Genomic DNA, 15,759 nt, shown 5'->3' with positions numbered 1-15,759 from the left:
TATCGGTGCTGAACGACCATAGAACATAAACATTACACAACAAGTTGGAAATCGCAAATTCAACAGTGAGTGGTTAGGAAGGAATCAGTGGCTAACTGCAAGCATTGCAAAGCCATCCGTAGCCTGCTATTCAGTGAAGAGGGTGTGTGGTCCAAGTCTGGGTTTAAGGGTCTCTTTTCCAAGCTTAAAATGATAAACATTCACATATTGCATGAGCTTTCATTGTTTGCTTATATGCCCCCTTTATTTATCCTACTGTTCTGACTTGGTGTACAGGGAGAATACTGTAAGAACGGCCCATGTTCTGAATTCATACGCTGTACATTTCAAAAGTGCTGAACAAATACCGCTGCTACTCTCTGTTGTTATCAACTATGCATAGTCACTTTAATAACTCTACCAACATATACATATTACCTCAACTAACCGGTGCCCCTGCACATTGACTATGTACCAGTACCCCCCTATATATAGTCTCGCTATTGTTATTTTACTGCTGCTCTTTAATTACTTGATACTTTTATTTTTTTATTCTTATCCGTATTTTTTTAAATTGCATTGTTGGTTAGGGGCTCGTAAGTAAGCATTTCACTGTAAGGTCTACACCGGTTGTATTTGGCGCATGTGACTAAAATTTGATTAGAATAGTTATATTGACTACGTCAGTCTTAGCTCGCTCATTACTGTCTTAATCGAAATTACGGATTGCCTCTTATCTTTCCCTTATGCCATTGTTTGTACATCTCAATTGTCAGTAGAAACCACATGTTTGTTTTTTTAGGCAGTAAATGAGCCAGAATGAACCGTTTTACTGCCAGACAAGGCTCTGCTGATAGCCAGGTGTAGCAGTTGTAAGGATTCACTCCATGGTGCTGAAAAGAAAGCTCTGTAGGCCCTAACAGTTTGTCACCATTATAGAGCAATTAATGCATTGTTTAGTGTTGTGTAGTGGCTTTGTGGCATGCATCTAAAACATGTTTGGGGGTTTGCCCCACCAAGATTTACTGCTAAAATCACCACTGGCCTTAACTAAATTAGTTGCTAGAAGTGTTATGCGCATGTTATGCGATAATAGTGTAGAGATTTCCAGTTACAGGTTGTAGCCTAATTTAGCAACATGCTTGTCTTATGTGTATGTCTTATTTGTTTATAATAAAATTGCAGATTTGCCCTTTAATGACACTAAAAACAGTAGTACTACCCATTTCTTTCCAATAAATCATTTTGATAGATTTTCATGAGCTGTCGGTTGTTGTGGGTCTGTTGTGTATCTATAGGGCCCTATGTGCTCTGCCAGTGGCCTATGCTAGGTGGTCTCTGATTGGGTTGTACAATGAAACGATGAGGAGGACAAACAAGGTTTGACCCACTAATGGCCGTTTCATGGAGATAATCACATTAGTTACAATGCAATTTCATTTAGTCCCTGACAGAGGCTCTATTGACAGGAAGACAGTCGGAAGAGATCATGCAGCTCCCCCCCTTTGAGCCCTGGCCTTTTCACATCTATTGTTGCATCCAATGGATGGATTGTTTTGGCCCCGCTACAAGAGCACCTGATTCAACCAAAATGTGAGTCAGAAGATCGAGAGGTGAATTTAAGTCAGCCCCCCAAAAAAATGTAGCACTGTATTTGGTGTAATTTAATACATAAACATATACACTTGATTCCATGGGCTCTTAAAAAAATTGTAGTGATGTTCCAATTGTGAAATTAATCCCACAAGATCACAGGCATTAAAACGGTAAGCTATTTGCATTCAGCGAATCTGTGCCATATTGCATTGGGGCTGATAGCCCGATACTGCACCCTGCCCTGTTCAATCTCCTCTCTCATCGCTGCTCTGACTGTCAAATGGGGGCAATTCTCAGATAACAGTAACAAAATGTATGGAGAGAGGAGGGAGGCAGCGAGCACAGGCGCTGTATGTTAAACCTGAAGCATGTGCTCATTAGCTAACACAGAGAGTGCACAAAGCTTTATTGACCACCGGACGATTGGACAGCCACTCCAGGCCGAGCATGGAGACCAGAGGGTCCCTCATTAGGGCTGAAGCCTGGGAGGAGGAGGGCAGTGGGGGAGAGGAAGAGGGGCGGCCTGGGCCTTTCTAAATAACCAGGTCATTCAGGAGATGAGAAAAGTCATTCAGTCAGTGACAGTCCAGTCATTCTCTGCCCCGTTGGGTGGCACAGTGGCGTTAGCTCCCTGGGAGACTGGAAGGAAACTGGGGGTGTACATAGGTTTTCTCCTGCCCCACTTTAACAGAGGGTAGCAGACAATTTCTCTGTCAGGCCTCAGCGGTAAACACGGAAGTTGAGGGTTTCCTGAACCCCACGCACTCTCCCTCTCTCTAGACTCTCTTTGCAAACTGCAGGCAGAAGAAAAGCTTTGATTGGTGCTCAGACAACGGTCTGTTTTTATCCTGCACAATCTCAGTGGGAGGTTGTCCTTCTCTGTCGCTGTGTATCAGACAGCATCTGGTGAAGGTAACAAGCAGTGAACAATGAGAAATATCCAAATGTCAGCCGCTCAGGCCTGTAATGATGCCCCCTGTTGTAATGTGGCTTCTGAAAGTATTCAGACCCCTTGACTTTTTCCACATTTTGTTACATTACAGCCTTACTCTAAAATGTATTCAATAATTTTTCCCTCATCAATTTAAGCACAAAACACCATAATTACAAAGCAAAAAATAGTTTTTGGACATGTTTGCATATTATTTTAATTTACATTTACAAAATGTATTCAGACACCTTTGGCAGCGATTGCAGCATTGAGTCTTCTTGGGTATGACGCCACAAGCTTGGCACACCTGTATTTGAGGAGTTTCTCCCATTCTTCTCTGCAGAACCTCTCAAGCTCTGTCAGGTTGGATGGGGAGCGTTGCTGCACAGATATTTTCAGGTATCTCCAGAGATGTTCGATCGGGTTCAAGTCTGGGTTCTGTCTGGCCACTCAAGGACATTTCATCAAGAAACTCTGTGCTGCCCTTACAGACTCTGTTCATCTTTGCCTCGATCCTGACTAGTCTCTCAGTCCCTGCAACTGAAAAACATCCCCACAGCATGATGCTGCCACCACCATGCTTCACCGTAGGGATGGTGCCAAGTTTCCTCCAGATGTGACACTTGGCATTTAAGCCAAATAGTTACATCTTGGTTTCATCAGACCAGATAATCTGTGGGCTGTCATGTGCCTTTTACAAAGGAGTTGCTTCCGTCTGGTCACCCTACCATCAAGGCCTGATTGGTGGAGATGGTTTTCCTTCTGGAAGGTTCTCCCATCTCCACAGAGGGTTCTTGGTCACCTCCCTGAGGGAGCATATAGCACTGGCTCCCGGGTCATCATCAGTTAATTGTTTAACTTCCGGATGTCTTTCCAACAACAGCCTCTCTGTGACAGCCTGGTCGGAGTTTGTAGCTTAAAGCATGAACATTATGGTGAGAATATGACACAAACAAGACCTCTTCGCAACACTGTCAAGCTTTGTGTTGTGCCATGCCTTTTTCCTGGAGGACAAAAAGAAGATTGCGTCGCCTGCATTGACCTCCCACTACGTGGGTCGTTTTAGTTTGGGGCAACATGAATCTGACAAAGTGGATCTCAAGCGGAGCTTTAGAAAATAACACTTAAAAGGAACGCTCCGAAGCCTTAGGAGTCGGTTTCAGCGTTGATGAATAGCTAGTCAAATTTATATTTGCAATTCACCAGGTCATGACACTGTGATTATGTCCTTTGAAAAAAAATTCTAAACACAATGATTAAGAAGACTTTACTGAGCGTGTGTGTGTGTGTGTGTGTGTGTGTGTGTGTGTGTGTGTGTGTGTGTGAGTGTGAGTGTATGTATGTATATGTGCGTTTTAGATGGAAAATAACATCTAGGAATAGGCCTAGCCATTAGGGTGAGTTTTTAAATAAACCAAAGACCTTAGGGCAGTCCTGTTATCTTCTAAGCTCATCTTAACAGTTTATTCCTGCTCACAATGTTTACATTGTTTGGCTCCTGACAACCATTATCGTTCATAACTTCATAGAGGGAAATTTTCAAGAATTGTGAGAGCGTACAGAATGCCATTTTGACTGTCTGAGGACCCATGACTATGATCGACATTAAGTGAATGAACAAACCAACAATTCAGAACCGTTTAAGCCTGTCCTTGTTTCCCCCGCACCTAAATGCACCACTTGCACGAAGTGCTGTTTTCACTTCCTGATTGAAGCAAGTTGAGCCTCAGCTGAAGTGGAAAGCACTGTACCGTTAGACTCCAGTGGAGCACCAAGAGCCTAAGTGAACAATGCACCACTAGACTCAAGACTCCTTCACCTGCATGTTTCTACCACCACCATTCCCACGTTTCAGCACGACAACACTGTCTGCCAATGCTGAGATGTAGGCCAAGCAGCCTAGTCTATTGAGCTAGCTGTTGTAGCTTCATTCAGAAAGCACAGTAAAGAAAAAGACAGAATACATTCGTTCATAACCTCAGGGGAAAATAAAACATTTGAATGATCAGGGAACAATCAATGTGTCTATTGTATGTATGGAAGGCCACCATGGGAGCTGGAGTCATAACCCAGAAGGCCCTTGGCCAGATGGAGCCTCAGCCCAGTGGATGCATCTCAACATAATGTATTATGGAGATAAATCATGACAATTAGGCAATCATATGATTCCATTTAACCTTAATAAGGGACTGTTTCTTTCTTTGTCCACCACCCCCCAACAACCTACTGTGTGAACCTGACTCAAATCCATAAAATTGTGCTGCCCTTAGAGACAAGATGGGTAAGAACTAGGAACAGGAACCACAATACAATTGTTTGCCCCTAGTTTCATGACACTTTGATGGACAGGAAGCGTAGTGAGATTTTGCAATGAGTAAATGGTGTCAACGAGGTGTTGTAACAAACCGCTCCAAACTGGGTGTAGGCCATCGACTAAACTGACACCCTTAAAAACAGCCATCTTATCCTAAAAGTTGGGCTTTGATCTTCCACTATATACAGTGGGGAGAACAAATATTTGATACACTGCCAATGTTGCAGGTTGTCCTACTTACAAAGCATGTCGAGGTCTGTAATTTTTATCATAGGTATCATATTTCAACCGTGAGAGACGGAATCTAAAACAAAAACCTAGAAAATCACATTGTATGATTAAGTAATTAATTTGCATTTTACTGCATGACACAAGTATTTGACACATCAGAAAAGCAGAACTTAATATTTGGTACAGAAACCTTTGTTTGCAATTACAGAGATCATACGTTTCCTGTAGTTCTTGACCAGGTTTGCACACACTGCAGCAGGGATTTTGGCCCACTCCTCCATACAGACCTTCTCCAGATCCTTCAGGTTTCGGGGTTGTCGCTGGGCAATACGGACTTTCAGCTCCCTTCAGGTCTGGAGACTGGCTAGGCCACTCCAGGACCTTGAGATGCTTCATACGGAGCCACTCCGTATTATTTTGGGTCATTGTCATGCTGGAAGACCCAGCCACGACCCATCTTAAATACTCTTACTGAGGGAAGGAGGTTGTGGCCCGAGATCTCGCGATACATGGCCCCACCCATCCTCCCCTCAATACGGTGCAGTCGTCCTGTCCCCTTTGCAGAAAAGCATCCCCAAAGAATGATGTTTCCACCTCCATGCTTCACAGTTGGGATGGTGTTCTTGGGGTTGCACTCATCCTTCTTCCTCCAAACACGGCGAGTGGAGTTTAGACCAAAAAGCTCTATTTTTGTCTCATCAGACCACATGACCTTCTCCCATTCCTCCTCTGGATCATCCAGATGGTCATTGGCAAACTTCAGACGGGCCTGGACATGCGCTGGCTTGAGCAGGGGGACCTTGCGTGCACAGCAGGATTTTAATCCATGATGGCATAGTATATATATATATATATAGTGGAAGATGAAAGCCCAACATTTATTCATACACACACAGTTGAAGTCGGAAGTTCACATACACTTAGGTTGTAGTCATTAAAACTAATTTTTCAACCACTCAACAAATTTCTTGTTAACAAACTATAGTTTTGGCAAGTCGGTTAGGACATCTACTTTGTGCATGACACAATTTTTCCAACAATTGTTTACAGACAGATTATTTCACTTATTACTCACTCCATCACAATTCCAGTGGGTCAGAAGTTTACATACACAAAGTTGACTGTGCCTTTAAACAGCTTGGAAAATTCCAGAAAATTATGTCATGGCTTTAGAAGCTTCTCATTGGCTAATTGACATAATTTGAGTCAATTGGAGGTGTACCTGTGAATGTATTTCAAGGCCTATCTTCAAACTCAGTGCCTCTCTGCTTGACATCATGTTGAAAATCAAAAGAAATCAGCCAAGACCTCAGAAAAAAAAATTGTAGACCTCCACAAGTCTGGTTCATCCTTGGAAGAAATTTCCAAATGCCTGAAGGTACCATGTTGATCTGTACAAACAATAGTACGCAAGTATAAACACCATGGGACCATGCAGCAACCATACCGCTCAGGAATGAGACGCGTTCCGTCTCCTAGAGATTAACGTACTTTAGTGCAAATCAATCCCAGAACAACAGCAAAGGACCTTATGAAGATACTGGAGGAAACAGGTACAAAGGTATCCATATCCACAGTAAAAACGAGTCTAATATCGACATAAGCTGAAAGGCCGCTCAGCAAGTAAGAAGCCACTGCTCCAAAACCGCCATAAAAAGCCAGACTATGGTTTGCAACTGCACATGGGGACAAAGATCTTACTTTTTGGAGAAATGTCCTCTGGTCTGATGAAACAAAAATAGAACTGTTTGGCCATAATGACCATCATTATGTTTGGAGGAAAAAGGGAGTACCAGTTAAAAATTTGGACACACCTACTCATTCAGGGGTTTTTCTACATTGTAGAATAATAGTGAAAACATCAAATATATGAAATAAAACATATGGAATCATGTAGTAACCAAAAACGTGTTAGTTAAATAAAAACCTATTTTATATTTGAGATACTTCAAAGTAGCCACCCTTTGTCTTGATGACAGCTTTGCACACACTTGGAATTCTCTCAACCAGCTTCATGAGGTAGTCACCTGGAATGCATTTCAATGAACAGGTGTGCCTTGTTAAAAGTTAATTTGTGGAATTTATTCCCTTAATGTATTTGAGACAATCAGTTGTGTTTTGACAAGGGAGCGGTGGTACACAGAAGAAGGTATTTTACCAAATAGGGCTAAGTCCATATTATGCAAGAACAGCTCAAACAAGCAAAGAGAAACAGTCCATCATTACTTTAAGACATTATGGTCAGTCAATACGGTACAAAGAACTTTGAAAGTTTGTTCATGTGCAGTCGCAAAACTAATCAAGCGCTATGTTGAACCTGGCTCTTATGAGGACCGCCACAGGAAAGGAAGACCCAGAGTTACCTCTGCTGCAGAGGATAAGTTCATTAGAGAGTTACCAGCCTCAGAAATTGCTGCCCAAATAAAGGCTTCACAGAGCTCAAGTAACAGACACACCTGGAACATCAACTTTCAGAGGAGACTGCGTGAATCAGGCCTTCATGGTTGAATTGCTGCAAAGAAACCACTATTAAAGGACACCAATAAGAAGAGACTTGCTTGGGCCAAGAAACACACGCAATGGATATTAGACCGGTGGAAATCTGTCTTTTGGTCTGATGATTCCAAATTTTTGGTTCCAACCGCCGTGTCTTTGTGAGATGCAGAGTAGGTGAACAGATGATCTCTGCATGTGTGGTTCCCACCATGAAGCATGGAGGAGGTGTGATGGTGTGGAGTTGCTTTGCTGGTGACACTCTGTGATTTATTTAGAATTCAAGGCACACTTAACCAGCGTGCCATCCCATCTGGTTTGCGCTTAGTATAATTTGTTTTTCAACAGGACAATGACCCAACACACCTCCATGCTGTGTAAGTGCTATTAGACCAAGAAAGAGAGTAACGGAGTGCTGCATCAGATGACATGGCCTCCATAATCACCCAACCTCAACCCAATTGAGATGTTTTGGGACGAGTTGGACCGCAGAGTGAAGGAAAAGCAGCCAACATGTGCTCAGCATATGTGGGAACTCCTTCAAGACTGTTGGAAAATCATTCCAGGTGAAGCTGGTTGAGAGAATGCCAAGATTGTGCAAAGCTATCATCAAGGCAAAGGGTAGCTACTTTGAAGAATATAAAATATCAAATCTATTTTGATTTGTTTAACACTTTTTTAGTTACGACATGAGTCCATGTGTTATACACACAGTGGGCTCCAAAATTACTGGCACCACTGACTGGCTACGCACAATAAAACAATACATTAAAAAAAATATAAACAATATTATTAAAGAGAAACTCAAAATACCAACAGGTGAGAAATACTGTACTTTATTAATGTTTCAATGGAACCCACCAAAATCATTTATTGATTTAATTAAAAATCAATGTCCTCCAAATCAAGGTTTCACTTGATCAAGGTTTCACATCAAGGTTTCACTTCAAGGGTGAATGGCACCCTAAACGATTATAAACGATTATAAACAAGGAATTAAATGCCCCTTATTTAAGTTTATCTAAGTATTAAGGAACTATATTGAGCCATTATATCACTTCATGTTTCAATAGGGTATAAACATGACGTAACACGCATGCAATATCCCTTTGTCATCCAACACCATGAAGGAAACTAAAGAACTGGCAGTTCAAAAGAGACAGATGGTCATAGACCTTCATAAATCTGGTAATGACAACAAGAACATCCACAAGCAATTTAATATACCACTGAGCATTGTCAGGGCAATTATTAAAAAATTCAAAAGATATGGAACAGTTGAAATCCTCATGGGTAGAGGACGCAAATCCATTTTGTCCCCCAGGATAGGGAGGAGGATGGTGAGAGAAGAAGGTGCTCTGGTCAGATGAGACCAACATTTTGGTCAGATACAGCATCGGCATGTTTGGCGTCAAAACAGAGATACATACAAGGAGAGGCACCTCATACCCACTGTTAAATATGGTGGTGGGTCAGTGATGTTTTGGGGCTGTTTTAATTCCAGAGGTCCAGGGGCACTAGTTAAGATTGATGACATAATGAATTCCACCAAGTATCAGGCAATTTTGTCTGACAATCTGGTTGCCTCCGCCAGAAGTCTGGGACTTGGCCGTAGGTGGACTTTCCAACAAGACAATGACCCAAAACATACCTCAAGATCCACACAGAAATGGTTCTGTGACAACAAAATCAATGTTCTGCCATGGCCATCTCAGTAGCCGGACCTCAATCCAATCAAAAACCTGTGGCCTGAGTTGAAGAGGGCAGTTGATAAGCAAACCCAAGAATGTGAAGGATGTTGAAAGGATCTGCATAGAGGAAAGGTCCAAAATCCCTCCAAATGTGTTCTTTAACCTTGTCAAACATTACAGGAAAAGCCTCCGTGCTGATATCATTGCCAGAGGTGTTTGCACAAAGTACTAAATGAGGAGTGCCAATAATTATGAAACCTTGATTTTGGTGTAATGTATTTTGTATTAAATATTTGTATGATTTTGGTTGGTTCCATTGTAACATTAATAAAGTACAGTATTTCTCACAACGCCTCACAAGTCCTCAACTGGCAGCTTCATTGAATAGTATCCGCAAAACACCAGTCTCAACATCAACAGTGAAGAGGCGACTCTGGGATGCTGGCCTTCTTGGCAGAGTTGCAAAGAAAAAGTCATATCTCAGACTGGCCAATAAAAATAAAATATTAAGATGGGCAAAAGAACAGACACTGGACAGAGAGGAACTCTGCCTAGGCCAGCATCCCAGTTGGGGAACCCTGGTGTAGGATGATTGGTGGTGGCGCTTGTGCTTTCTATCACTCAGAAGTTATTTAGCAAGCTATGGTGACAATGCCTGCCATGGACTATTCCCAGTTGCTTTGAATGTTCAAAATCATAGGGTAAGAACTCTTTTAAAATCCCTCAAAGAATAACATGATCCAACTTTCAAAGCGAGTCCTTTTTGGCTAGGCACAGCAGTCCCCTGTCTAGCTAGGTAGCTGTTTAGCTTTCTAACACATTCACTAATTGGTTTGTAAACCATTAACAACAAGCTAGTTAGCTACCTACCACATGTTCTTGTCACAGAGTAGCTAGCAAGCAATAAGATGAATAAGTCTAAAAACGACTAGTTCACCAGTTTGTGACAAAACAAGCAGGAATAGTGTAGAAAATCATTGTACCATCTAAACCGCTGTGATATATATTTTCCATAACCAAAAGTATTGTATTTTCAGCTGTTTGAAGCATATAAATAGCGCACATAGAACAGATCTACCGTTTCTTAGACTTGTTTTCAATTAGAATGACAGATCTATAACTTACATTTCTATGATCATTTGGTTGGGTCATCCAAAAAGTTCCATATTGCAGCTTTCAGGATCCCAATTTCGTTTAAATATTTGAACATGTAAATGTTCACACCTCTACAGGCAACCCAATTCTGATATTTTGTCTCTAATTGGTATTTTGCCAATCAGATCAGATGTTTTGCCACTAATGGGGCAAAAGATCAGAATTGGGCTGCATTTATGTGGTTTATAATAAAGGGAACTTCATTGAATATAACTGTCTTTTAAAAATCAATATTGGTGCACAACTTCTAATTGAGGCACTCATTTTAGAGGAACAACCCACCTTTGTTTCCTTAGTTTAGATTGTGTTTTGTATTAAACTAATGCAATCTCTTCAAACTGCTGCAGAACATACTCAAATATGCAACACAAACCTATTTTGACCGTTCTAACGTCTACTTATTGTACGAAACTTCAATAATCGTGAGTGAAATCTCACAGTAAAACTGTGTGTGTGTGTTCTGTGCCTACTTTGTGTTCCAAACCAGTGATCTATAAACATTTGTGTCACCATTTTCTTTTTAAAAACGGCAGAGTGAATTCAAGTATACATGCGAGTCAGCTTCCTCTTTCTGCCCAGGCCGCAGTTTCCTCTGTGGTACAATTGAAGCATGAATACAGTATGTCTGCCTCTGCTTCATGGCTGAAGTCAATGATAAAATGCACTCAGCATTTACAGCGTAAACAGGATTCATTTCATAAACATCCCAAATAGGGCTGGTACAGTTACCATGTAACAGTTGGATATGGATGATGACGGTCATGAAAATAAAATAACTGTCACGAACAGCTGACTGACGACAGGATGGCAGGGCATTCATGTGGTTGAGTCACAGAATGAATAGAACGGACCTCTAACCCAGACAATTTGACTGGTATACTCATGGATACCGTCGCAATGGCTTACTGGTATTGTGACGCAATCATTTTCATGGTAATATAGAATGTTCATTCAAATTATTTTAAAGATTAACTATTTCCTGGTTGCTAAAATTCTAATCGTTCGTTTAATTTTAGTTTATGTGACAAAACAAGCAAGTATAGTGTAGAGCATCATTGTACCATCTAAACCGCTGTGAAATACCTTTTCAATAACCAAAAATATAGTATTTTCAGCTGTTTGAAGCTTTGTACAAAACCAAAAGCAAAAGCTTTAACTGATGTGGCTCATGCAATGGAATATATTTTTGTAATGTCAGTTGAGTTGAATCAACAAATTACAGCACATATTGATGGGTACATTTCCTGCTTTTACTTCCTGCTTTGCTCCAATGGGTACAGTCCACCCATTATGCCCTCATTGACTTGAACGGGGACGCCCGTTCTATTCATTCTATTTCTATGGCAGCACATGAAGTCAGGAGCAGAGGAGAGGAGAAAATGTGCGTCTTAAATTATGGTGACTGCGGTCATTTCGCTGGCCAATAATCGTCATCCAAAATTACATGACCATCACAGCCCTAATCCCAAACTCATCCATCTGAGAGAGTGATGGATGAGAGGGATTTATAAACCCTCTCTGTGCAGCTGTAGAGGAACAGCCGACAATGCCTCTAAATCATCGGGAAAGGTTGAGAAAAACAGAAGTTACCACAGCAGCCTATCTTCATCATTCACGTGTTCCACAGGATGCAATGCAAGCCCCATGATTACAAAAGACCATGCAGTGAGCTGATCTGCATTGGTGTGACTCCATGTTCAACAACTCCTGACTACCACCAAGAGCACCAGCCACAACTGCCAAAAAACACAAAGCCAATATATGTTGCTTTGTGCACAAAATTGACAATAACTAATGTACTTCCTAAGGAAATAATGGGATGATAGAATAATGACTCCTGATTAGACAATAAGATAACTGATGCATATTATACAGACCTGCATTCCAACTGTACTAAATTATATATGCTTCTTGTCTTGAGAGGATGGGGTGGGGATTTGCTCCACCATTGAAAGGACAGTATGGTCAACTGCCATCAGACTACTTCATAACAGTCTGTCACCACCAACCCCACCTTGACTTCTGTCAGACCACACCACAGTGAACGTCACATTGAATTGCATTTTATAAAGAATCTCAGTGCCTAGTTATTGTTTTGTGTGAATTTTCACCTCGAGTGTGGATTGCAGGTTCTCCCATCTTGTGTTTTTGTTCAGACTTTTACTACCATGGTACACTATATATACAAAGGTACAGTGCCTTGCGAAAGTATTCGGCCCCCTTGAACTTTGCGACCTTTTGCCACATTTCAGGCTTCAAACATAAAGATATAAAACTGTATTTTTTTGTGAAGAATCAACAACAAGTGGGACACAATCATGAAGTGGAACGACATTTATTGGATATTTCAAACTTTTTTAACAAATCAAAAACTGAAAAATTGGGCGTGCAAAATTATTCAGCCCCTTTACTTTCAGTGCAGCAAACTCTCTCCAGAAGTTCAGTGAGGATCTCTGAATGATCCAATGTTGACCTAAATGACTAATGATGATAAATACAATCCACCTGTGTGTAATCAAGTCTCCGTATAAATGCACCTGCACTGTGATAGTCTCAGAGGTCCGTTAAAAGCGCAGAGAGCATCATGAAGAACAAGGAACACACCAGGCAGGTCCGAGATACTGTTGTGAAGAAGTTTAAAGCCGGATTTGGATACAAAAAGATTTCCCAAGCTTTAAACATCCCAAGGAGCACTGTGCAAGCGATAATATTGAAATGGAAGGAGTATCAGACCACTGCAAATCTACCAAGACCTGGCCGTCCCTCTAAACTTTCAGCTCATACAAGGAGAAGACTGATCAGAGATGCAGCCAAGAGGCCCATGATCACTCTGGATGAACTGCAGAGATCTACAGCTGAGGTGGGAGACTCTGTCCATAGGACAACAATCAGTCGTATATTGCACAAATCTGGCCTTTATGGAAGAGTGGCAAGAAGAAAGCCATTTCTTAAAGATATCCATAAAAAGTGTTGTTTAAAGTTTGCCACAAGCCACCTGGGAGACACACCAAACATGTGGAAGAAGGTGCTCTGGTCAGATGAAACCAAAATTGAACTTTTTGGCAACAATGCAAAACGTTATGTTTAGCGTAAAAGCAACACAGCTGAACACACCATCCCCACTGTCAAACATGGTGGTGGCAGCATCATGGTTTGGGCCTGCTTTTCTTCAGCAGGGACAGGGAAGATGGTTAAAATTGATGGGAAGATGGATGGAGCCAAATACAGGACCATTCTGGAAGAAAACCTGATGGAGTCTGCAAAAGACCTGAGACTGGGATGGAGATTTGTCTTCCAACAAGACAATGATCCAAAACATAAAGCAAAATCTACAATGGAATGGTTCAAAAATAAACATATCCAGGTGTTAGAATGGCCAAGTCAAAGTCCAGACCTGAATCCAATCGAGAATCTGTGGAAAGAACTGAAAACTGCTGTTCACAAATGCTCTCCATCCAACCTCACTGAGCTCGAGCTGTTTTGCAAGGAGGAATGGGAAAAAATGTCAGTCTCTCGATGTGCAAAACTGATAGAGACATACCCCAAGCGACTTACAGCTGTAATCGCAGCAAAAGGTGGCGCTACAAAGTATTAACTTAAGGGGGCTGAATAATTTTGCACGCCCAATTTTTCAGTTTTTGATTTGTTAAAAAAGTTTGAAATATCCAATAAATGTCGTTCCACTTCATGATTGTGTCCCACTTGTTGTTGATTCTTCACAAAAAAATACAGTTTTATATCTTTATGTTTGAAGCCTGAAATGTGGCAAAAGGTCGCAAAGTTCAAGGGGGCCGAATACTTTCGCAAGGCACTGTATGTGGACACCCCTTCAAATAGTGGATTTGGCTATTTCAGCTGCACCCGTTGATGACCGGTGTAAAAATAATGGAACACACAGCCATGCAATCTCCATTGTCAAACATTGGCAGTAGAACGGCCTTACTGAAGAGCTCAGTGACGTTCAACGTGGCACTGTCATAGGCTGCAACCTTTCCAAAATGCCTCTGGAAGCAATGTAAGCACAAGACCTGTTCGTCGGGAGCTTCATGAAATGGGTTTCCATGGCCGAGCAGCCGCACACAAACCTAAGATCACCATGCGCAATGCCAAGCGTTGGCTGAAGTGGTGTAAAGCTCCCTACCATTGGACTCTGCAGCAGTGGAAATATGTTCTCTGGAGTGATGAATCACGCTTCACCATCTGGCAGTCTGACGGACTAATATGGGTTTGGCGGATGCCAGGAGAACGCTACCTGCCCAATGTTTAGTGCCAACTGTAAAGTTTGGTGCAGGAGAAATAATGGTCTGAGGAAGTTATTCATGGTTCGGGCTAGGCCCTTTAGCTCTAGTGAAGGGAAATGTTAACGCTACAGCCTACAATGACATTCTAGACCATTCTGTGCTTCCAACTTCGGAATGATCTTGCGGCTGAACGAAAGCAAGTCCCCGCAGCAATGTTCCAACATCTAGTGGAAAGCCTTCCCAGAAGAGTGGAGGTTGTTATAGAAGCAAAGGGGGACCAACTCCATAATAATGCCCGTGATTTTGGAATGAGATGTTCGACAAGCAAGTGTCCACATACTTTTGGACATATAGTATATCTAGTCATGAGCCAGCGGTGAGCTAGCGGGCAGAGGAGAGGTAGCGTACCTGTAGTTTGCCGGAGCTCCTCACACAGGCTGATGTGGGGGAACTGAAGCATCTGTTTCCATTTCTTGCTCTTTCCTTTTCTGTTTCCACCACCTCCTGCAAAAGAACAGTGGTTGATTAATCAAATAAAGGGAACATTTAACACATGGGGAAACACTAAATAATACCTTATACATACAGTAAGTAGACTAAGACTTGAGCAATCCATAAAATACATACAGCTCTCCTAAAAACACTCAGAACAAAAGTGCTGTTGTACATCGGCCAAGATAAAGAGGAGGGTCAGGGTGATTAAAATAATGGATGTCCTGGAGTGTGTTTGAAGAAGACAGTGCTCCATTGTTGACATAGAAAAAGCATACTTACTTTATTACTGTCTATGAGATAGGGTTAGTAATACCCAACCACAATGCTAATAAATAGCCTACAGCTTTTGAATTTCTTTAAGGTCTTGACACAAATATTGACCTTGAATGGTGACCTGGTGAGACCCTGACCCACACCAAGGTCATGGGGTCTGAAAGAGCCAGGGGGACTACAAAATCCAGATGCCAATCTTCCAATAGATGATAGAAAACAGTACGACATAAAAGTACAACTTTGCTCAACTCCAAAGGTTACTGGAGAGAGAGTGAACTGTTTCTGTTTTCCTCAAGGGAGACTGCCCAGCCTAAGGCTCCACTATTCCCTTCCCTCCCACCACCTTCCCTCCCACAGGCC

The 15,759-nt window shown here is 41.8% G+C and overlaps 1 protein-coding gene across 1 annotated transcript in view; it reads right to left on the bottom strand.

Annotated features, from left to right (window-relative positions):
* LOC110537519 (G protein-coupled receptor kinase 6) overlaps positions 1 to 15,759 on the bottom strand; it is a 56,365-nt gene that overhangs the window by 36,720 nt on the left and 3,886 nt on the right. The window contains exon 2 of the mRNA XM_021623623.2: positions 15,040 to 15,135. Within this exon, the coding sequence (XP_021479298.2) occupies positions 15,040 to 15,135 (96 nt within the window). The remainder of the gene's footprint in view (positions 1 to 15,039; positions 15,136 to 15,759) is intronic.

This window comes from Oncorhynchus mykiss, chromosome 12, assembly GCF_013265735.2.
Source record: "Oncorhynchus mykiss isolate Arlee chromosome 12, USDA_OmykA_1.1, whole genome shotgun sequence".
NCBI lineage: Eukaryota > Metazoa > Chordata > Actinopteri > Salmoniformes > Salmonidae > Oncorhynchus > Oncorhynchus mykiss.
The sequence above is the reverse complement of the archived record's forward strand: the minus strand, read 5'-3'. Positions and strand labels throughout refer to the sequence as shown.